Raw genomic sequence first — 24,945 nt, 5'->3', positions numbered from 1 at the left:
CAAACAAAACTGTATAGAAGATCGTACACACAACGCTTCCCAGGATAAAGATGGTGGAAACTTAGGAAACGGGTACGTGGGAGGATAAGAGCAGACGTACTACTCCTGAGATCCAGGAAAGTCTTCAACGCAGATCCTTAAAGGGGTTATCCAGCACTACAAAAACATGGCCAGAGACTGTCCCACTCTTGTCTCCAGCTTGGTCAGGTTTTTGCTGCTCAATTCCATTGAAGTGAATGGAGCTTAACTGCAAACCGGACCTGAACTGGAGACAAGAGTCATGTTGTCTCTGCAAGAAAGTGGCCGTGTTTTTGTAGCACTGGATAATCCCTTTAACCATGTCCACTGAAGCCTGTGACCAACAGCATGCAGATATCCCTTTTAAGGAGGATGTACCATCAGGTACATCCTCTTTAATCTGACCCACGGATCGAACGGCGCCGTCACGGGGAAGTTGGTGCTGCGGCCCCCTGTATGAGGCAGCTCCATTGATTCTAAAGGAGCCGTGTTATAGAGGGGAGGGAATTCCCTCCCAGTGGGGGCAGGCCGGCCCGCCTCCTGTGCTACAGCACCAGCCTGGGACCCGTTGATAGGACGGCGCCGTACACGGTAACCAAGCCGCGGTTCCAAAAACGGACCGCGGCACTTGCTTCCCCGTGACGGCGCCGTTCGATCGGTGGGTCAGATTAAAGAGGATGTACCTGATTGTACATCCTCTTTAAGACCAGGATTAAACACAGGAGACAAGTAGTTCCAGGTCCTCAAGTACAGACAGGTGTGAAATATAATATAGGTATCCGATTTAAAAGTAGAATATATAGTTAAAAATAGAATTTATTCTTATATAGACAGACGGGTAGGTTATTAACATAAATTAACGTAAATTAGGTCATAAGCATAAAATATGCGTAGACATCTTCACGTAGCTAGATGACAAATGCAAAAACGCTAAACAAAAAGGTCCAAAATACAAATATATAAAATAGGTCAAAGTCTGGTAAAAAAAGAAAGTCACAAAATATAAGTATGAAATGATCCCATCTAATATCAGTCAGTGAGTTCACTTCTAGTCTTCAGCATGTCCTCTTTGTCTTCATGAAACACCATTTATACAGTAGTAGAGAAAGTTATACTAGCAGAGGTCTGGAGCTTGAGACCTCCATTGAGGCCCTTGAACTTTTACTGGTCTCTCATGTATAGGCCCAGATTTATCAATCGGTTAAATTGTATTTTTCATAAATCTATGGTTTCCCAAACATCAGACCACGGCACAAGTCAGTCAGCCCATAGTCATTATGTCAGGGACGGTGGAATCTTCAGCCCTCTAGTAGTTGCAAAACTACAATTCCCATCATGCCTGGATAGCCGAAGCTTCGATATCTGCCTGAACATAAACTGGAGACTATGTCACGGACAGAGAGTGAAGCGGGAAGAGCGGCAGAATCCGCTGCAAGTCCTCTGCGTGTTTTCCCCAGTGTGCGCCCTTACATAGACATTACAGATATGTACGGTACTTATTACATAGACATTACAGATATGTACGGTACTTATTACATATATGATATGTATGGTACGTATTACATAGACATTACAGATATGTACGGTACTTATTACATATATGATATGTATGGTACGTATTACATAGACATTAAAGATATATATGGTACTAATTACAGAGACATTACAGATATGTATGATACATATTACATAGACATTACAGATATATGGTACGTATTACATAGACATTACAGATATGTATGATACATATTACATAGACATTACAGATATATATGGTACTTATTACATAGACATTACAGATATATGGTACGTATTACATAGACATTACAGATATGTATGGTACGTATTACATAGACATTAAAGATATATATGGTACTTATTACATAGACATTACAGATATATGATACATATTACATAGACATTACAGATATATGGTACGTATTACATAGACATTACAGATATGTATGATACATATTACATAGACATTACAGATATATATGGTACTTATTACATAGACATTACAGATATATGGTACGTATTACATAGACATTACAGATATGTATGGTACGTATTACATAGACATTAAAGATATATATGGTACTTATTACATAGACATTACAGATATGTATGATACGTATTACATAGACATTACAGATACGTATGATACGTATTACATAGACATTACAGATATGTATGATACGTATTACATAGACATTACAGATATATGGTACGTATTACATAGACATTACAGACATGTATGGTACGTATTACATAGACATTACAGATATATGGTACGTATTACATAGACATTACAGACATGTATGGTACGTATTACATAGACATTAAAGATATATATGGTACTTATTACATAGACATTACAGATATGTATGATACATATTACATAGACATTACAGATATGTATGGTGCGTATTACATAGACATTAAAGATATATATGGTACTTATTACATAGACATTACAGATATATGGTACGTATTACATAGACATTACAGATATGTATGGTGCGTATTACATAGACATTACAGATATGTATAGTACTTATTACATAGACATTACAGATATATGGTACGTATTACATAGACATTACAGATATGGACAGTACGTATTACATAGACATTACAGATATATATGGTACCTATTACATAGACATTACAGATATGTATGATACATATTACATAGACATTACAGATATGTATGATACGTATTACATAGACATTACAGATATATGGTACGTATTACATAGACATTACAGATATGGACGGTACGTATTACATAGACATTACAGATATATGGTGCGTATTACATAGACATTAAAGATATATGGTACTTATTACATAGACATTACAGATATGTATGATACATATTACATAGACATTACAGATATATGGTACTTATTACATAGACATTACAGATATGAACGGTACTTATTACATAGACATTACACATATGGACGGAACGTATTACATAGACATTACAGATATGGATGGTACGTATTACATAGACATTACAGATATATGGTACGTATTACATAGACATTACAGATATGGACGGTACGTATTACATAGACATTACAGATATATATGGTACCTATTACATAGACATTACAGATATGAACGGTACTTATTACATAGACATTACACATATGGACGGAACGTATTACATAGACATTACAGATATGGATGGTACTTATTACATAGACATTACAGATATATGGTACGTATTACATAGACATTACAGATATGGACGGTACTTATTACATACACATTTCAGGTATTATATACTTGTTAGATAGACAGTAGAGACTTCTAACTTTATTTTTTGTAAATGCATCTTTTATATAGAAGAAGGGTGCAGTATTTGTCAGACATATCCCCCTTGTTTTTGCGGGCAGAATGAGCTGGCAATGGAAACATTGCGTTTTGCCATAGAATGATAGCGTACTGTTGTATCCCAGCACTGATCCCGTAGACAGTTTGTAAAAGCTGAAGTCATTCAGTTCATATTGACCTAATGTAGCATAAATCCCATCTAAAAGGCTGCGCTGCCATATTGTGAGTGCTAGATAGCAGGGGAGTGACGCACGTCTGTATTTCTAGCAGCCCTTCATATATCCATCACCAGCACCGAGGATCACTTGGCTACATCACTGCCCGGATGACACATCCAGCCCTCCCGAGTCTGATCAAGCACAGGGAATGGAGATTGCCTTCCTTTAGACACTGTTAAGCCTCCTTGGGAGGAGCACTTCATTACCAGTTCAGAGGGGGCATTTAGCATGTGGTTATGAGCACTGAATTGGATGGGAGGGGGCGCCACATCACCGTTTTATTAGATGTCCTAAGACTGATCATATTTTAGACGTGTAAACTGGGAGAGCTAGTAGCTGCTAGATTAAAACTCATAATATAGTGTAGATGTTGTGCCCTTGGGAAATTAAAGATAAGCAGCCTTTAAATGACAGCCTGTCTCCTCGGCTGATAAAAATGTATTAATACGGCCGAGACAAAGGTCTCTTTAATTCACCATTTCACATTACAATCCTTTGTTATACCGGAACTAATTTCAAGTTGGTTGTTGAGCAAATTAACAGCAACTGAAGTTTTAATGCAAGAAAATCGCGGCTATTATACTAGACATAATAGGCTTTCCTTGAATAATCCTGACTGATCTGCCAAAGTTCAATGAAGATGTTACAGAAAAAGGAAAAAGAAAAAAAAACCTTGTAGTAAATACTATTGTATAATATCACTATTCAAAGAACATTTGTCCAAATCGCAAGAAAAAACGATGCTGAATATTATACAATGTTCTGTCAGATTGCAGAGAGAGTACCAAAATAAACATAGAGCTTCGTGCTAATATGGGAGCAATGAAGAAGGACGGCAGCGAGGAGTGGCTTCTGCCTAGGGGGATAGGTCATCAGAAAATCACCCATGACATCATAGGTTTATTTAACATAAACTTGAAAAAAAATATATATATATTATTTATTTAAATGAATAGTACAAGCAATTTTGAGAAACTCTGTAGTAAGTTCTATTAGGCAAAAAAGCTTCTTTCTGTACTCAAAAAGCTGTTTTGCAACCCCCCCCCCCCCCCCCCCCAATAATAATAAGCTGAGGCTTCCACTTCTACCAGTATGTTCCTCATCAACACAGACAGGATTATAGTAAAAGTTGACAACAGTATATAGATAATGCCATTAATAATAGGTGATGGTCAGAGCTCCGCCTGCCCGTGTGAAGTGACCTCTGCACAGGTCACAGGTCTTCATAAATTTCCCATTATCCTTACCTGTCTGCGCTCCCTTGGTGTCGCCAGTGCTACTTTTATAGCTGCACTTGTAAATATTTTGGTTCTGATAAATAAATATTAATAATACAGATTCCTGTAGGTATTATCCGTGCATACAGTATTGTGAGTGCATAAAGTACTATCCGTGCATACAGTATTGTCAGTGCATAAAGTACTATCTGTGCATACAGTATTATCCGTGCATACAGTATTGTGAGTGCATAAAGTACTATCTGTGCATACAGTATTGTCAGTGCATAAAGTACTATCTGTGCATACAGTATTATCCGTGCATACAGTATTATCCTTGCACATACAGTATTGTCAGTGCATAAAGTATTATCTGTGTGTACAGTATTATCCGTGTGTACCATATTGTCAGTGCATACAGTATTATCCGTGTGTACCATATTGTCAGTGCATACAGTATTATCAGTGCATATAGTATAGTCGGTACATACAGTATTATCCGTGTGTACCATACTGTCAGTGCACACAGTATTATCAGTGCATATAGTATAGTCGGTACATACAGTATTATCCGTGTGTACCATACTGTCAGTGCGCACAGTATTGCCATTTCATTCAGTGTTCTGTTTAGTCCAATAATCAAAGATTTTTCTTGTTTTGACCAGGATCAGAATGCGGTTGGGATGTCGAGGCCTGCCGGACCCATGCAGCAGTCTGTGCCGGGAGCAGGTGGAAACCCAGGGGGCCCAGGCTTCATGCCTAGCCAGCCTCAGGCCGCAATGATGAAGCAGATGCTTATAGAGCAGCGGGCTCAGCTACATGCTATGGAGCAGCAAAAGCAGCAGTTTCTCAGGGAGCAGAGACAGCAACAGCAGCAGATTCTAGCCGAGCAGGTGAAGTAACCTTGGCTTCTTATCTCTGCGGCTTATGGACGTATAATAGACACAACTGTCCTCGTCATTCCTCGCAGGAATTATGAAGACATCCATCTTATTACTGCTTTGTGTGAAGCTATACGCTGTAGCTTTGTATGGCACCTTGGTATGCTTTACTGCACCCATGGAGAAGGCTTCATGGACTTCCAAAGGAGAATATCTTAGAGAATCAATCTGTATATGAAGATTATCCTTTTCTATGCTTGTAAATACAGTTTCTTCCAGGATAGAAAACATATTATTTGTATCTGCCAAATCTAAAAACCAGACAACTTTTTATGTTTGATGAAATCATTTAATTCTATGAAACAACAGTGCCCCCTAGCAGCCATGGTTAGTGTAGCACTGAATAGTAACAATGTATCCTATACAGATAGCGTCACCTGGGCTTTTCTTGTATGTAAGTTTATGTAGGACTACTAGCTTAATTTCTGAGCTCTTAAAGGGGTTAAAACATGAAATGCCATCTGGTCTTACTCACCAAGCCCCCCTAAGTATTTTGAGTCGTCTCCTGTCTTTCTAGCTGCTGCCGTTCCTGAGTTATACATTTTTCTAAAAGTCGTCCTACACCTAGGATTGGCTGCACTTTTTTTTTCTATCTTAATGGATTGGCGCCAATGCCGGTGGCATGATCCTTTTATAACTGCCTTCCCTCCCCTCTGTGACGCAGCTCCATTAGAATCAATGTTGCCGTGTCACGGGTGGGGGAGGGTATATTGCCCCCCAGTGCTCCAGGCCATGCTGGTGCTCAGGAAAAGACCAGTACGGTGCGTGGGAAGTGGGGGGGCAATTCAATAGAAGGACCGCACCACCAGCATCCCGGCGCTGCGCCAATCCATTAAAGGAGAAGTCCAGTCAAAAGTATTTTTTTAATATGTTATTACTTATAAAAGTTAGACAAATTCCTAATGTACATTAATTATGGGAAATGCACATATAGTGCTATTTACCTTAATTTAGTAGATCATGTAGTCTTCAAATTCTCTCAAAAACCGTGATGTCACGAATCAGGTGTAATTCCTATGGAGTGTCCAGCAGGGGGCGCACTATATGTAAAAGGCTATGGAACTGTATTGTCTATGAAGCTGTATGTAATGGAGTGTTAGATGGGGTTACAGTACACTATGCTTTATTGATTGAATACGTTTATAGAATACTGTGGGGAGCAAGGACACTGTCATTGTTTCCTGATACTAAGGGTGAGTTACAAAGATAGAATAGTAATCATCCTTCATGCTGCATTACAGCGTAATCACTATTATTATTTTATTATTTATTTATCTTCCTCTTCTCTCCGCAGCAGTTACAACAACCGCACATGAACAGGCAGCATCTCCAACAGCAGAGGAATCCATATGGCGTCCAGCAAGTCAATCCTTTTCAAGGTGAGTGCCTATAGTAAAGATGCTCCACAAGGTCCTACCCAAAAGAGTTCACATCCCTATTTACTAACAACCTTTCTACACCGGCGTCAAACCCAGAAATGGCTGATTTGTTACCAGCAGACCGACAAAAGAATTTACGTATAACGTTCGGCGCAATGATTCATGTTAAAATTCCGGTTGCATCAGCCGGTAGTTGTCTATGGGCAGGTTAGAAGTTTATTCAGAGTAAACGATCTCCTGAATCGGCGCTGAGTCTATTACAAAGGTCAGTATCCGACATGTAACACATCCACTGCTATAGGGAGAGATGTGCGTCTGACACAGGTATAAGGGATCAGCAGAAGAACAAGTGCTCAAATGTCAGCTGACTGTATTACACAGGGCCGGTAATCATATAGTGCGGCACGGGAACTCTAAGGCTGGTACTGTGTCCCCTACTGCACCACCACAGAAGAAGAGCAGACCTGCATGTTACCTCCAGGATGCATGGACCTGCCAGGTCCCCCAGAACAAGGAAGACTCTCTAAGCAGCTGATGGCTAATAGATGGGAGTCTGAATGACAGATCAAGTTAGAATTTCTTAAAAAGAATATTATAAAAAATATTCTTCAAAGAATATTTTCTACACAAGACAACCCCAAGGAAGACAAGGAATTTCCTAATGAAATGGAAACTCTGCAGATGGAATTTTTCTTTTTACAGTGTGCTGATCACCAGTAATACCAGTATACAAATAATTCCCGCACACCATAACTCAAATGTTACTGAATAACTTCCTGCACTATTCTAAGAATAATGTCCCCCGATACAGTGCCCAAACATTGATAAAGACCAGTTCTGCACAGGCTCTGCTGACAGTACAAATCTATGACAGTGTGTTTATATCCAGTGACTCATGGGGGGACATCTTCTCCCAGCGAAGTTGTTCACCTTTCTTCTTTTCACCTTTCATCTTGTGTGGGCCACGACTCTTTATTGCAGAATCTGCCAGAGAAACATTTTAGGTTCCTTTCTCAGCACATATAGTACTTGGCCCTTTTATGCCGGCCCTACAACTGATAATCTGGGCGGCCCAGTGGGCATTTGCCTGGTCCGCCAGATTATCAGACGGGCATGCCGCCCCCTGCAGGACCGCAAAATCTGCCGCCTGAGGCGGAATACTCATTCCGCCTCATGGCAGAAGCGGGCCTGTATCTATCTATCTATCTATCTATCTATCTATCTATCTATCTATCTATCTATCTATCCCCTATGTATCTATCTCCTATCTATCTATATTCTATCTACCTATATTCTATCTATCTATCTATCTCCTATCTATCTATCTCCTATCTATCTATCTATCTCCGATCTATTATCTATCTATCTATCTATCTATCTATCTATCTATCTATCTATCTATCTATCCCCTATCTATCTATCTATCTATCTCCTATCTATCTATCTATCTATCTATCTATCTATCTATCTATCTATCTATCTATCTATCTATCTCCTATCTATCTATCTATCTATCTATCTATCCCCTATGTATCTATCTCCTATCTACCTATATTCTATCTACCTATATTCTATCTATCTATCTATCTCCTATCTATCTATCTATCTATCTATCTATCTATCTATCTATCTAAATGGAGAAAACCGCAGCACACGGGAGGATGAAATTCAAACAGACGTGTTTATTTCCCCAAACCGCAACATTTCGCTCTCCACACTGAGAGCTTTTTCAAGCAGCTTAAAAAAGCTCTCAGTGTGGAGAGCGAAACGTTGCGGTTTGGGGAAATAAACACGTCTGTTTGAATTTCATCCTCCCGTGTGCTGCGGTTTTCTCCATTTGGATATTACTCTGTACTTTTATCGCTGGGCACCACTACACCGAAACCTGGAGTGCTGCATTTACTTTGTTGAATTTCTATCTATCTATCTATCTGTCTATCTCCTATCTATCTATCTATCTATCTATCTATCTATCTATCTATCTCCTATCTATCTATCTATCTATCTATCTATTATCTATCTATCTATCTCCTATCATCTATCTATCATCTATCTATCTATCTATCTATCTATCTATCTATCTATCTATCTATCTATCATCTATCTATCTCCTATCTATCTATCTATCTATCTATTATCTATCTATCTATCTATCTATCTATCTCCTATCTATCTATCTATTATCTATCTATCTATCTATCATCTATCTATCTCCTATCTATCTATCTATCTATCTATCTATCTATTATCTATCTATCTATCTATCTATCTATCTATCTATCTATCTATTATCTATCTATCTATCTATCTATCTATCTATCTATCTATCTATCTATCTCCTATCTATCTCCTATCTATCTATCTCCTATCTATCTCCTATCTATCTATCTATCTATCTATCTATCTATCTATCTATGATAAAAATATTTGCCAACTCTCCGAAGTGTAAAAGAGAATGTAAATGTAAATGATAAAACCTTTAGCTTCATCCGCATAGACATATACAGTACGTCTGTCATTAAATCCCCTGTATATACGCTGTTTAGCAGATGGGAATATTTATAGAAGGAACATAGATTTAGTCGGAGTCCTGTGCTCTGCGGGTCACCGATATATCTCAGCTCGCAGAGATAAAGTGGCGGCTAAACTACATTGTTCTTCTACAGGAAAAAAATTGGTTCACAAATAAAACAAAAGTGTGCGGTATTGATGCAGGGTGGTTATCTGTAGAGATGGGGCATTCGAGGAGCCCTGACACCTGTATAACTTATCCTGACTGCATGTCATTCCAGGAGCCCTGACACCTGTATAACTTATCCTGACTGCATGTCATTCCAGGAGCCCTGACACCTGTATAACTTATCCTGACTGCATGTCATTCCAGGAGCCCTGACACCTGTATAACTTATCCTGACTGCATGTCATTCCAGGAGCCCTGACACCTGTATAACTTATCCTGACTGCATGTCACACACATTCTGCAGGCTGCAAATAGGAAAGCCAAGATTGATGCTGCTGACCTCTCGGCTGCCGGCGGGATTACCGCATAGATCAGGCCTTTCCACTCACCAGATAATAATAATTCATCATGTCATGATAAAGCCGCCCGCTCTGCCTATATCTTTATGCCACACAGAGACACCAAGACAGCGGCTTCAATCACCCAGGTCTCATGCCTGACATTTCCTCCGCTCACTCGTCCCTGTATTCCTGCAGCGGAGCGTGCGCAGTGTAATACCGCATCTCCTTTATAGAAGCAAGATTGGGGAAATAATTACGTATTGCAGTATTAGGCCATGTTCACACAATGTATTTTTTAAAACAAGAACAGCCGTTGTTGGCGAATAAAACAACGGCCGTTCTTGCCTTAAAATAAAGAACTGCATTGCACAGCCGTTGTTCACACACTGTTTTATTCCCCTACGGCCACACAAATATTTGACTTGTCAGTTATTTGCGCCCAGTAATGCAGGAAAGACGGCCGTTGTTCCCGCTTTGTTCTCATCATGTATGGCCGTTCTGACTTAAATGGCTAATGTGCCCGATATGATAATATTGGCCACAGGAATCTGTCAAACAGCGGCCGTTGTTTGACACTTCAAACGACTACCATTGTTTATATACTGTGTGAATATAGCCTTAGGGCCCTATTACAAGGGACGATTATCGTGCGAAAAATCGTTAAATCGTTCAAATTTAAACGATAATCGTTCTGTGTAATTTCAGGCAACAATCAAAAAATCGTTCGTATGTCGTTGATCGTTGATTTAGATCTGAACCTGAAATTATCGTTAATTGTTCGCTAATCGTTCGATGTAATTCCACATTCGTTCACATAAGTTCCGCATTTGTTCACTAATCGGTCAGTGTAATGGTGCGTTTACACAGGAAGATTTATCTGACAGATTTTTTAAGCCAAAGGCAGGAACAGACCATAAACACGGAACGGGTCATAAAGGAAAGACTGAGATTTCTCTTCTTTTCAAATCCATTCCTGGCTTTGGCTTCCAAAATCTGTCAGATAAATCTGCCTGTGTAAATGCACCCTAATTGCACATTGTTCATTGTTTTGCTGGGATCAGAAGGCATAAACGATCATAGAAACGATCGCGATCATAACTTATGACCATCGTTTTGTGTAATATGGTGAATGATTTCAGGTAAACAATAAACAATCTCGTTTGCAATCGTTTATCGTTAATCGTTAAAAATTGTTCAGTGTAAAAGTACCCTTAGGCTATGTTCACACGCCGTATAAACAACCAACGCTATTTAGCACTCAAAACAACGGCCTTTGTGTGCCGAAATCTATGTAATAGTTGACATGATCATTTTTTTCAATGGCCATAGCAAACAACGACATTGCCTTCAATTCAAAATCATTGCATTATGAAAAGAACGTCCGTTGTGTGAATTCAAAGTGGTATCCTGTGCTTGAAGCATAATGTTAGCTCCTGGGCCCCAATGCAACATCTGTATTAGGACCCCCACCTATTATTACTATTACCATTATTATTATTACTACTATTACTATCTATTATTATTATATATATACATTTTTATTATATAATATTTATTACTATATTATTATATTTTCTACTATTATTATTGCTATCACCTATTATTATTATGTGGCATGAATGGTATGTATACAGAATCAGGACCTGGAAGATACTGCCTCTATGTTAGTACTTTCCTGACTGATGCTATGTATGGCAGTGTTTTATGTATGGACCGTTCACCAAAAAAAGTCTTCCAGTACTTATCAGCTGCTGTATGTGCAGTCTGACACAGTGTTCTCTGCTGCCACCTCTGTGTTTTTATATAGTAACATTCAATGGCGGAGATTTATCAAACATGGTGTAAAGTGACACTGGCTCAGTCGCCCCTAGCAACCAATCAGATTCCACCTCTCATTCCTCACAGACTCTTTGGAAAATGAAAGGTGGAATCTGATTGGTTGCTAGGGGCGACTGAGCCAGTCTCACTTTACACCATGTTTGATAAATCTCATCTATTATTTATTATTTTTTTGGTAAATCAGTTAATTACATCATGTTCTTTATGTGATTGTGAATCAAGTGAAATAGATGCCCTCGGCTGTGTGTAAATGCTCCATTGCCTACAATCAGCATCCTAACTGCGCATGTTGTAATATATAGTTATTATTCCCAATATGTACAGCAGATATAAGATAGGGGGCGACACTTGTTTAAATGCATTACCTGAATCTTGCAGCTGAGCTTCTCACAAGTGGCTTTTACTTACTTTATTGAAGGAGGTTAGACATGTTTGACTACACTCCATAACCCCGGCACAGAATGCAATTTTCATATTATATTGATTTCTCCCTTTTTTCTTTTTTCCTTCACGTACATCTTACATTTCTGGTAAATAGCCCCATTGTTATTCACCATTCAGTGTATTCTTCATGATAGGATTATTGATAGGACATTGATTAGTAGCTAAAGAATGACATTTCAATAGTCCTGGATGTGCAGCAGAACAATCCTTAATGTAGTAAAGGCCCGGCCTGGGATCAGATCTGCTATCGATTGCTCTATCCTTACTTACCATTGTGAAGATTGGCAGATCAGATCCAGATGTACAAGGAATAGGGACACGGTGTCATCCCTGGAATTAGGATGTGATGAAGCCAGAGAAAGGGAATGTCCATTAATCCTCCTAATGTAGGAAGAGGAAAGGATATCTGTATGGTATAATACCTATAGGGCATGCAGAGACCTGTCACTAGAACGAGGATGACAACATGGTAGGTATGAAGGTCACGCAGGTCAAGTACAGATACATTAGTTAAAATTTCTTACTTTGGGTTTATAGCATTCATTTACTTTTATCAACTTATTTTTTTATTGACTTTTTGCACATAAAAAAATTACAAAAATAAAACTTGCAATCATTTCTAAGATCAAGTATACTATCTGTTCTTATCAGTTTAAAGTGAATGTACCAGCGGTACTAGTTTTTTTACATGAATAGACCAGCGCAGGGATGCCGGTGTTGCCATCATTTTTGTGAAGCACGACCCGGTTCCTGCACACAGCGCCGGTCTATTCCCGAGAACCAGCCCGGCCTGAAGCACTGGAGACATGCCCACTTCCCCCTGGTGTGACGAAGCCCCCTCCCTAAAGGAACCACGTCACAGAGGGGAGTGGGTTCCTATGCGTGAGAACCAGACTTCAGTTCAAAAAGAGGAGCGCAGCATCGGCATCCCTGTGCAGGCATCGGTCTATTCACGTGAAAAAAACTTAATGTGATGTACCATATATCTGATAAATCTGGGGACCATATATTAAATAGATTTTGAGAACAGGGAGAATAAAAAAGAGCGTGCTTTGAGAAAATTAGGTTCTATCGAACTCAAACCTTGTAGAACCTTCCACATTTGATTCCTGATGCCTTTGATTCCCCTTCCACATTTGATTCCTGATTATGGAAGGGGGAGACAGCCCGGGTACCACCTGGAATTCAGGGGATACAGTCTATTACCTAGGCTGTATCCCGGAATTCCATGCGGTACCCGGGCTGTCTCCTCCTTCCCCACGGAACGGGAAGGCATCAGGAATCAAATGTAGAAGGTTCAACAAGGTTCAAGTTCGATAGAACCTAATTTTCCCGATGTTCGTTCATCTCTACTCTCCAGGCATTGACCTGGTGTTGCAGCGCTTCCAGGTTCAGTGCACCAAAAAAAAAAGAAAAAATATCACATTCGCAACACAGTGTCGTCATACAACAGGTACAAGAGCACAATGTAAGCGGGCTACAATTAGTTCCACTTTTCCCGGTAGGTGTGGATTAAGGCTGTCGGTCCTGGCTATCGTTTGTTCCATGACGCAGATATGTTGTATAGCATTCGTTTTCAAGTGCATTGTCAGACTTATTTTCTTGATCTCCCTTTCCTTGCAGGTTCTCCACAAGATATTGCAGTTGCAAGAAACCAAGCGGCTCTTCAGAACATGCGAGCGTCCCGAATGATGGCACAGAATACCGGTATGCTCGCTATGGGTCCATCACAAAATCCGGGAACGATGCCTACAGGACCACTGCAGCCAGAAATGGGGATGGCTCCATACAGCAACACATCATCAGGTCAGCCGGGCATGTACAGCATGAACACAGGAATAAACCAAATGATGCAGCACCCAAACCAAAACAGCATAAACATGGCCCATAGTGCCGTACAGGGCCCGCGGCAACCCAATTCAGGACAAGCCATGGGAATGGTTGGTGGATTTGGTCAGAACATGCTTGTAAACTCTGTCATGCCTCAACAACATCAGCAGATGAAAGGGCCTGTAGGTCAACCCATGACCAGAGCACAGGGCCCGAGACTGCAAAACATGATGACATCCATACCCCAGGGGGCTCCAAACTGGCCCCAACGTGGATTACAAGGAATGAGAACTAGTGGTGAAATTGGGGCATATAACAATGGGTCCGGCTATCCATTGCAATCTGGTCAGTCACGAATGAGCAAGCAGCATTTTCAGCAAGGACTCGGTCAAAGTGTTGTAGATAGTACGGGAACAGTAAGAGCCCTCAACCCGGCAATGAGCAGACAAATGATGCAGTCGTTGCCTGGACAGCAAGGCGCCAGCCAACCCCGACAGATGATGCCTGGCATGAACCCAGGTGTGCCCAGTATGGCCGGTTTTAATCAGGCACAAACACAGCAATTACCCGGTGGAAACTTTCCTCCGAACAACCAGAGCCAGGGTTACGACCGAAATCCTGGTCAGGACATGTCGTACGGTTATACCGATGCAAGCGCCGGTCCCTTTTCAGGTCTAGCAGACGGTACAGACTTAGTAGACTCCATTATGGGCAGAGGACCTGGGGATGAGTGGATGCAAGAACTCGATGAATTGTTTGGAAATCAGTCTTAACAGTAAAATAAAAGAATTATGCTGGGCTAAATGGAAAGTGACAGTACGCCTGTCCACGTCTGTTCTGTACGGAGGAGCTCAACTGCAGGCAGTTCCGGGATGTCAGGTAGTGAGGTCCCTGCCGAGGTGGCGGCAGCACTGCATGTTTTATAAGGTGGGGGTCAGCGAAGAAGGTCGTTCCTTGGTCGGTAGCCTCGGGAAACTAGATGTTGACTAGAGCCGGAAGCGTTTGCTCAGCTCTATGGTGAAAGTCCATCATCGGCGGCGGCGGCACGGCCTCACCGGTTAGGCAAAAAGTGGCAAAAGATTTGCACAATGATAAAAGAAATTGAAATATGTTTATGTCAAGCCAGAAAAGATGCTTGGATATGGAGTAAAGTAATTTATTTGATACTTTTTGGCTAACGGGCTTAGCCAGGAACCATAATGTTATAAACGATGACTGGGGAGGAAGCTGTTACAGGTTGCACAGCGCAAATTCTGGAAACCCGACCACGGTAGAATAAAACCTGACATACCCTTACAATGACGGAAAGGATGACTACGAATAAAGCCTAAATAGATAACTACAACGCATAGATTGCACAAAGAGAGTAAGCAAATTGTCACGGGACGCTATACGTATGGTCTATAGAGAGAAAGACTAACGGCTAGATGATATTTTGGATACCAATAAGAATCCGCCATACCTTTTTAGGTCACTTAAGTATTAACGTCCATCTAGACGGACACAGGGCTGAACAGCACAGCAGCTTCCTGTATTTCCAGCAGATATAAATTCTCTTTTTTGTAAATGTATTCCTTTCATTATCGCTTCTTACATTTTTTTTGGAGTTTCTACTGCAGTATAAATAAAGTGGAGAAAGAAAAAAAAAAAACACAAAAACAACAACAACGGGTCATTTCAGTAGAATGTAGATGTCACTGTATACTAACATATCCCTATGTATTTGTGGTATATAGAGAGCGTATGCGTCCACTGCTGCTACATGAGAGAAGAGAGTTCTGTGCCAAACTAACAATCACGGCCTGTTCAATGACTTTGGTCTATTATTATAACCAGGAAAAAAAATTGACTGGATTTCTGGATTTCCTTTCACCCCGTCCTGTTTCTGATTTGGGGTTTCAAGCAATTCTACTTTTCTAACGAACCTAGCCCTTAGTCTGACCAATATTAAAGGGGTACTCCTGCGAAAAACTTTCAACTTTCAAAAAGTTATATAGATGCGTAATTTACTTAAAAACTCCAGTCTTCCACTACTTATCAGCTGCTGTATGTCCTGCAGGAAGTGGTGTATTCTTTCCTGTCTGCTGCCATCTCTGTCCATGTCAGGAACTGTCCAGAGCAGTAGCAAGTACCCATAGTGAACCTGTACTGCTCTGGACAGTTCCTGACATGGACAGAGGTGGCAGCAGACTGGAAAGAATACACCACTTCCTGCAGGACATACAGCAGCTGAAAAGTATGTGAAGCTTTGAGATTTTTAAATAGAAGTAAATTACAAATCTATATAACTTTCTGAAACCAGTTGATTGGAAAGGAAAAGATTTTCACTGGAGTACCCCTTTAAGCATTGGGTCTCTGCACAGCTCGGTGCTTGAAATACCCATAAGACATGGCTGTAATACAGGTGACATGATGGCATATTTGCACTGCTATATAATGGAAAATGTTGATATCTTAATGTTTAGTCTAAGAATAAAGTTGATTTTGATACCATCATGAATAGTGAGAGTCTTATGAACATATGGTTGACAATGGCAATGTGCCAGTCCTGCAACTAGTAGGTGACGCTGCCCTGACATGTTTGCAAAGTATATTGCTGAGATTGTCATTGACTATTTACACAACTATGTTTCCCACTGGATCAGCTTTTGCAGGTCTAATTTCTAGGACCACTGGCCGGGTTCTTAATAAAAAAAAAAAAAAAAAGCTGACTAGAGAACTGGGATGATATATAGATATATGTAACTGCCATTTAGATTTTTATTGTAGAAATCAATAGAACAAGTGAGTTTCAAAAACTCTGTAATAGGTTTTATTAGGTAAAAAAAAGCCTCTTTCTGTATTCAAAATACTGTTTTCCTACCTCCCCCCTCACTTCTTATCTGTGCATTATCAGGCAAAGCCGTCTTCATTACAGCAAAGCAAAGTGAAGATGGGTTTGCTAAGTTTATTATAACCTATGGAGAGGGGAAGGGCTGAGGGGGATGGGTGAGCGGGAAGAGGAGACAAGAAGCTGTACAGTTTGGCCACATAAAACGTTGGATTCACAGGTCAGGGCTTATCTTGGAGCTTGGTGAGAGAACATTGCAGTATGATGTGTTGTGCAGGACGCCTTTTTGTCCTCTCTGTGCTCACTCATCCCGCTTGACCCCTCCCCCATCCATAGAGCATAATGGACACAGAAATCCTGCTTCTTCTGAAGTAAGGGGGGAGGTAGGAAAACAGCTTTTTGAGTACAGAAGGAAACTCTTTTGCTTAATAAAAACTGTATCTGAATATAATTAACCACTTATATTTCTGGAGTTGTCCCGAATTCCCCCACAGTTCATATCATTATATCACCCAGTATATTAGATACACACAATAGAAATTGCCATTTTGTGAGTCACAAGAATAGGATTGTTTTTATATATTTAAGGTTTTTTACTTTACTATTTTCGGGGTACATCACAGAACTTGTATGGGCGTACCAAAAGTTGCAGATTATAATTTTTTTTTTAATATTAAATGTTTGCAAAATGGCGGTTTCCATTGGCTTATGCAAAAGATAGGCTTAAATTGGGTTTCCTGAAAATAACAGTTCATGGAAATGAGCTCATGATGTGCTTGTCCCTTTAAGTGTATTATATTTAGTGATTCTTTCTCTAGGAGCAGAGGTCTACACCTGCATTGCCCATATGCAAAGGTACTTGCAAACCTATGTATATTGTCATCATGTAAACAGGCAGAGATGTGGCTATATGTAATAACTCCTGCCATAGATCCTTTCTATGTAAGTGAAATGAGGACCATGGTGGTCCCTGAGATCTGCTCCTGAAGACTGAATTACTTCTTTTAATATGGTAAAATCCCCTACTAAATGCTAATACTCATCTAGAAGTTAAAGGGGTATTCCACTCAAACATAACTTTTGATATATTGCTGCCCATGGTGAGACTAACAATTCCTTCCATATTTGTTATTATGTATTCAGTCTCCTTCCTCCTTGCTAATGAACTCACTGTGATTAATTCTTACAGCAATTCAAAGAAGCTACTGTGTTGCAGATAAAGCCTGACAGGGACAGCTGATATAAACAAGTCCCTGTCAGGCTTTATCTGCAACTTTGTAGCTTCTTTGTAATGTTGGGAGGGTTAAACACACTGAGTTCATTAGCAACTTGACATCAGAATAACTCTCCCAGCATTATAAAGAAGCTACAATGTTGCAGATAAAGCCATCAGCTGTCTCAGAAGGGAGGAGGAGACAGAGAGAAAGGCTCACACACAGATTTTTATGTCTTCAGCAGAAAGCAGCAGCTCAGAACTGGGAGAAGGAGACAGAATAGATAATAACATGTATGGAAGGAATTGTTATTCTCACCATGGGCAGCAACATATCAAAAGTTATGCTTGAGTGGAATACCCCTTGAAGTTTCCTATAAGTGTCAGATAGACATATGGGTGTGGATTGACTGCGTCTGTTGTCATTGTAAAGCTTCCTCCAAATACTCTCCACATCGGGACCAAGTAATATGTAGAAAAACTATGTTTCTTTTTTATCTATGGTGCTGATGTAAATGTTTAAAAATGGTTCTTTGTAAATATCTTTTTACAATCCTGCGGATATCACTGGGTCTAATGTCTGTACAAATCTATAAATAAAATAAAATATATATAATTATATATATATATAAATACTGTTTGTTTAAAATAGAGTATTTTTTATTTCTTTCTCTATCTCATCATTGATGCAGTGGTATTGCACTTCAAAAAACATCAGACTTTAATTTTATACTGTTTATCTTACATCGACTTTTACCATCCAGATCATATTTTTCTTTTTTTTTTTTTTTTTTTTAGAGTTTTCTGATTTTTTTATTGGGTTGTTTCTTGAAATTGTAGATTTTTTGGGGTTGTAGAAAAGGTGATATTGGCATACCACTTTTGATGAAAAATAAAATGTTATATGAACAGATCAATTGTGTGGACTCTGAATGAAAAACTGTAATGATGCCCGTTTTCATCTAGTAGTTACTCATGTCTTATAGACACAAACAACCATTCTCTTCCAGCAAGAACAATTTTCTGCAAGTGCCTGTGGGTGCAAAGTTAAAGGGGAACTCCACATAAGGAAAACTTTTTTTTCTATTAAAAGTACATTAAAAGGTATATAGATGTGTCTATACAATGTATTACCGTATCTGCCACATTGGTAGCTGATAAAAATTCAGGAAGTGAAGAAAAATGGCCCCTGTGCAAATCCACATCGTCTCCTGCTCCCAGTGCTCTCCCACCTTAGAAGACAAATCTTCCATGCCTCTGTCTCACATTGTGTGTGTTTGCTGAGCACAGGCTGATGATGCAGACAGGGGGCAGGGCGTGATGTCACAGGATGCGGGGCTGGATCCCCCAATCCCCTGAGTGATTCACCATCTGACCGGCCAGATGCAGCTGCTGCAACTTCACTAATTGTGCAAAAGTCTGCAGTGAAATTAGGGCTAAGTTCACACATGCTGGAGTTTCATTGCAGTACTGCAGCGTCTTCATAAAAATGATGCAGTAACACAAGTAAATGATGGTAAACAGCACAGAGGATCAGAGTCGGCACTGCCAATCCCACCTGGACAAAAAACAAGGCATATAAACAGTATATCCCATGTAAGATAATATGGAATAAAGTCCTTGTTGTGGGGCTCAACTTCACAAATAAAAGATGCTCAATCATAATATGTGCGTGGGAATGAAAAGAGAAAAAAGTTTATTCAAAAGGTTCTTTACTTTATTCCAATATCAGCGTTACAGGTAGTAACTACAGGTTACAGGTAGAATACAGTGCTGTGTGGTGTTACAGGTAAAGAATAAAGCATGCTGTGTGGTGTTACAGGTAGAGAATACAGTGTGCTGTGTAGTGTTACAGGTAGAGAATACAGTGCTGTGTGGTGTTACAGGTAGAGAATACAGGGTGCTGTGTGGTGTTACAGGTAGAGAATACAGTGCTGTGTGGTGTTACAGGTAGAGAATACAGGGTGCTGTGTGGTGTTACAGGTAGAGAATACAGTGCTGTGTGGTGTTACAGGTAGAGAATACAGCGTGCTGTGTGGTGTTACAGGTAGAGAATACAGTGTGCTGTGCGGTGTTACAGGTAGAGAATACAGTGTGGTGTTACAGGTAGAGAATACAGTGTGCTGTGTGGTGTTACAGGTAGAGAATACAGTGTGCTGTGTGGTGTTACAGGTAGAGAATACGGTGGGCTGTGTGGTGTTACAGGTAGAGAATACAGCGCGCTGTGTGGTGTTACAGGTAGAGAATACAGTGTGCTGTGTGGTGTTACAGGTAGAGAATACAGTGCTGTGTGGTGTTACAGGTAGAGAATACAGTGTGCTGTGTGGTGTTACAGGTAGAGAATACAGCGTGCTGTGTGGTATTACAGGTAGAGAATACAGTGTGCTGTGTGGTGTTACAGGTAGAGAATGCAGTGCTGTGTAGTGTTACAGGTAGAGAATACAGTGCTGTGTGGTGTTACAGGTAGAGAATACAGTGTGCTGTGTGGTGTTACAGGTAGAGAATACAGCTTGCTGTGTGGTGTTACAGGTAGAGAATACAGGGTGCTGTGTGGTGTTACAGGTAGAGAATACAGGGTGCTGTGTGGTGTTACAGGTAGAGAATACAGCGTCCTGTGTGGTGCTACAGGTAGAGAATACAGTGCTGTGTGGTGTTACAGGTAGAGAATACAGCGTGCTGTGTGGTGTTACAGGTAGAGAATACAGTGTGCTGTGTGGTGTTACAGGTAGAGAATACAGTGCTGTGTGGTGTTACAGGTAGAGAATACAGCGTGCTGTGTGGTGTTACAGGTAGAGAATACAGCGTGCTGTGTGGTGTTACAGGTAGAGAATACAGTGTGCTGTGTGGTGTTACAGGTAGAGAATACAGCACTGTGTGGTGTTACAGGTAGAGAATACAGTGTGCTGTGTGGTGTTACAGGTAGAGAATACAGTGTGCTGTGTGGTGTTACAGGTAGAGAATACAGCGCGCTGTGTGGTGTTACAGGTAGAGAATACAGCGTGCTGTGTGGTGTTACAGGTAGAGAATACAGTATACTGTGTGGTAACAGGTAGAGAATACAGCGTGCTGTGTGGTGTTACAGGTAGAGAATACAGTATACTGTGTGGTAACAGGTAGAGAATACAGCGTGCTATGTGGTGTTACAGGTAGAGAATACAGTGTGCTGTGTGGTGTTACAGGTAGAGAATACAGTGTGCTGTGTGGTGTTACAGGTAGAGAATACAGTGTGCTGTGTGGTGTTACAGGTAGAGAATACAGCGTACTGTGTGGGTGGGAACACAATGAAATGATAAAGTAATGCAAATAATTCAGTAACACAATGAAACTGTGAACACAGCCTAGATGTTCTGCAATAGCTTTGGGCAGGGAACTTGCAGGGTGGGGGACTGTGATGAGCAGCTGAGGAAAAGCAATGCATTCTAGAACCTGTAGTACTATGTACAACTGCTCAACCAGGAAGGACAGAAACACGATACAGAACAAACAAAAACAAAATATCTCCTGCTCTCCAGACTGGAAAGAATACCACGTCTTGCAGGACATACAGCAGCTGACAAGTACTGGAACACTTGAGATTGTTTTTAATAAAAGTAAATTACAAATCTCTGCACACTTTTTGTGAACAACCCCTTTAAAGTGATCCATGAGGTCCCGGCTCTGATACTACCACCTGCAGGGGCGTAGCTAATGTCTCCTGGGCCCTGGTGCGAGAGGTCAACTTGGGCCCCCCCCATCTTTCACGACCAAGTAATGCTACTGGTAGGTGTATGTGTGTAGATAGATAGATAGATAGATAGATAGTTATGTACCACAAGACAGATATTAACAATAACACCAGCATATAGAAAGAAAAAAAATTATCACCATATATATTACCACCATACTGTTACTGACCAAATCCTGTACACTGAGACCAATATTGCCAATAATACCAGTATACTAAGACCAATAAAACACAGTACCAGATAACAACAAATATTACCACCACATACCGACTAACACCACCACATACCGACTAACACCACCACATACCGACTAATAGCAGCACATACTGACTAACCCCACCGCTGCTACTGAATAAGATCCACTGTACACAGATCACTATCACCTCATCCAGTCATATAGAGGTGGACGCAGCTCCACACAGGCTCTATACACCATATAAACTACAGTGCAGTTATATCAGGTGACTCACAGGGGACGACTTCTCTGATTGGAGTTCTTCCCTTTTCATTTTCTTCTCCTCCACCTGGGCCGTTATGAGAACTTCTACGAGCCACGAATCCACAGAATCTGCCAGAGAAACATATTAGGCTCCTCACTCTGGCACCATCCTCATCTCTCTACACACTGCACATCTGTATTGGCCCCTTTACACCCTCATTTAGTGGGTAAGCTGACGGTATGTGACACCCCCCCCCTTATAGTATATATAGATGGCCCCCAATGCATGTTGCCCCCCCCATATAGATGGCCCCTTCTCCCCCCACCCCTTATAGATGGCCCCCTCTTCTCCCCCCCCTTATAGATGGCCCCCCCTCTCCCACTCCTCTTATAGATGCCCCCCTCTTCCCCCATCCCTTATAGATGCCCCCCTCTTCCCCCATCCCTTATAGATGCCCCCCTCTTCCCCCATCCCTTATAGATGCCCCCTCTTCCCCAAGCAGAATAAAAAAAACAAAATAAAAACACACAAACTCACCTAACAACCCGCTCCCCCGGTAATCCTCTTCTTCTCCAGGCGCTGTGTGGTCCCCGGCTGATGCGCGGCTGCTGGGGTTGTCCCGTCCTATCCCCGGCAGCGCTCTCTGTACGCCGGGGCTGGGATTTCCGGCACAGGAAGCGTCTCTGACGTGCGCTCCCAGTACCGAAAGTCAGGGCCCCAGGCGGCACAGGGAGCTCACTGATGCGCGGCGCTGCCGGGGATAGGACGGGACACCCCCGGCAGCCGTGCATCAGCCCGCTCTTGTGACCGCAAGTAAAACAATGCTTGCAGTCACAAGAGTGATCCATGGGGGGGGCAGTGCAGTGGGAAGCTCGTGGCGGGCGGGGTCGCGGCGGCGACCGCTGCGACCCTGGTAGCTACGCCACTGACCACCTGCGTATACAAAGGTGGACTTTTTATCTATATTATATTATATCTTGTTAGACCTCAAATGGAAGTCTCAGCTATACCTGGGGGCAGCTGCAGTCTGCCGAGGACCAGAAAAGACACGTGAGGCAAGTAGAGTCCAAACTGATTCTGTTTATCATAGGAATATAACTTATTTTTATATCCTAAGACCACTTCAAGGGTAACAGGAGGAACCAGAAAGTTTACTGTTGCATGAGCGGTCATAGTATCTAGTGTCCTTGCAGTCATCTATTGGTAACAACTCCCGGACCTTGACACCAAGCAAAAGCAAGACAGAGCAGAATTCTCATTGTCACAAAACGTAGATGCTGACAGAGCATAACACAAAGCACGTATACAGTGTAGGGATACGAGATGGAGAAGCACAGATAAAATGGACTCTCAACTCCACAATCTATATACCTGGCGGCTTGGCCCAAATATATGTTATTGTGTAAGTCCTCCTCAAAAAACTTTGACCTGTTGAAGCGCGGATTCCAGAAAGCCTCTGAGGTAGTGCGATGGTTTCCAGCACTAAAACGCCAGCAGCAAATTCTTTAAATGGTCACTAACTTTTCAACTCTCTCGTGTGTGTGTGTGTGTGTGCAGTGTCCCAGAACAGCCATTCTTATGCTCATATTTTTATTATAACTAGTTCTGTTCTGGAAATCTATGGTCCACTGCAAACTGCGTGTATTGTTTCCCCCTTCTCAGTATTCAGGTCTGCCATTTCAGTCATTTATTGCATGTGAATTCAGGTATCAGTGTCAAAAGGTATTATGTCGCCTCCTAGTGTTCAAGGATGGTACTCCTCATGTATAACCCTCTGTATATGCCTAATGGTGTGATGATGCAATGGCTGGATGTCACGTGACTGTGCCCTGCTTCCATGGTAACACCAATGGTCATCGAGCTTTTGGCTGGGGTTACCATGTGACTTCCTGTGCTACCTGAGTCTATTCCCTGCCACAGAGGGGGTAGGTCGTGAGTCTAGTCTTGTCCTCCACCATCAGGAGACAAGTTGTGCTTTTGTCCTCTCTCTCCCTGCTAAAGAGAGAGGCCTCTGTGTGCTCTGCTGCTCCAGTCCACTGGCTGTGTTCCTGTCTCGAGTCTCAAGATTCTCACCTGGGTGTCGATTCTTCAGTCATTCTTCAATTCCTCTCATCATCATCTCCTCAAATCATCAACAGCAAGTATTTCATTCAAGTCTCATTCCACCCAGCATCTCAGCTTCAGTTTCACTACTACTCCCATCATTCAGCATGCTACTCTCACAGCCTATTGCAGCATCACCCATTACTCTGCTTTATCCAAGATTGCCTTATTCCCGGTTGCATCCGGAGAGACTGTTACTACTAGTTACCACCGTTACAATAAATATACAACTACCGTTGTTTCTGAACCTTGGCATTGGTGTGTTCATTGGTGCCCTGACTAAGGACAACGAAGAATCGCATGCCCAGTATTCCCGCATGGTCAGGAGCCCGGTTTCCAGCTGTATCACCCTCGTGCCTACACCGTGACCACACTACAT

General features: G+C 41.3%; 1 protein-coding gene across 3 annotated transcripts in view; it reads left to right on the top strand.

The window, feature by feature from the left end:
• Positions 1–15,914, top strand: part of MAML3 (mastermind like transcriptional coactivator 3) — a 243,185-nt gene extending 227,271 nt beyond the window's left edge. For 2 of the 3 annotated variants that reach the window (XM_069978620.1, XM_069978622.1), the window contains exons 3-5: positions 5,467–5,694; positions 7,037–7,121; positions 14,049–15,914. In XM_069978620.1, coding sequence (XP_069834721.1) covers positions 5,467–5,694; positions 7,037–7,121; positions 14,049–15,028 — 1,293 coding nt within the window. In that variant the 3' untranslated portion in view covers positions 15,029–15,914. The remainder of the gene's footprint in view (positions 1–5,466; positions 5,695–7,036; positions 7,122–14,048) is intronic. The other variant, XM_069978621.1, reaches the window with a different exon arrangement.
• The last annotated feature ends 9,031 nt before the right edge of the window (positions 15,915–24,945 follow it).

This window comes from Dendropsophus ebraccatus, chromosome 7 (genome assembly GCF_027789765.1).
Source record: "Dendropsophus ebraccatus isolate aDenEbr1 chromosome 7, aDenEbr1.pat, whole genome shotgun sequence".
Classification (NCBI taxonomy): Eukaryota; Metazoa; Chordata; class Amphibia; order Anura; family Hylidae; genus Dendropsophus; species Dendropsophus ebraccatus.
Note: the sequence above shows the minus strand (reverse complement) of the source record. Positions and strands in the feature narration are given on the sequence as shown.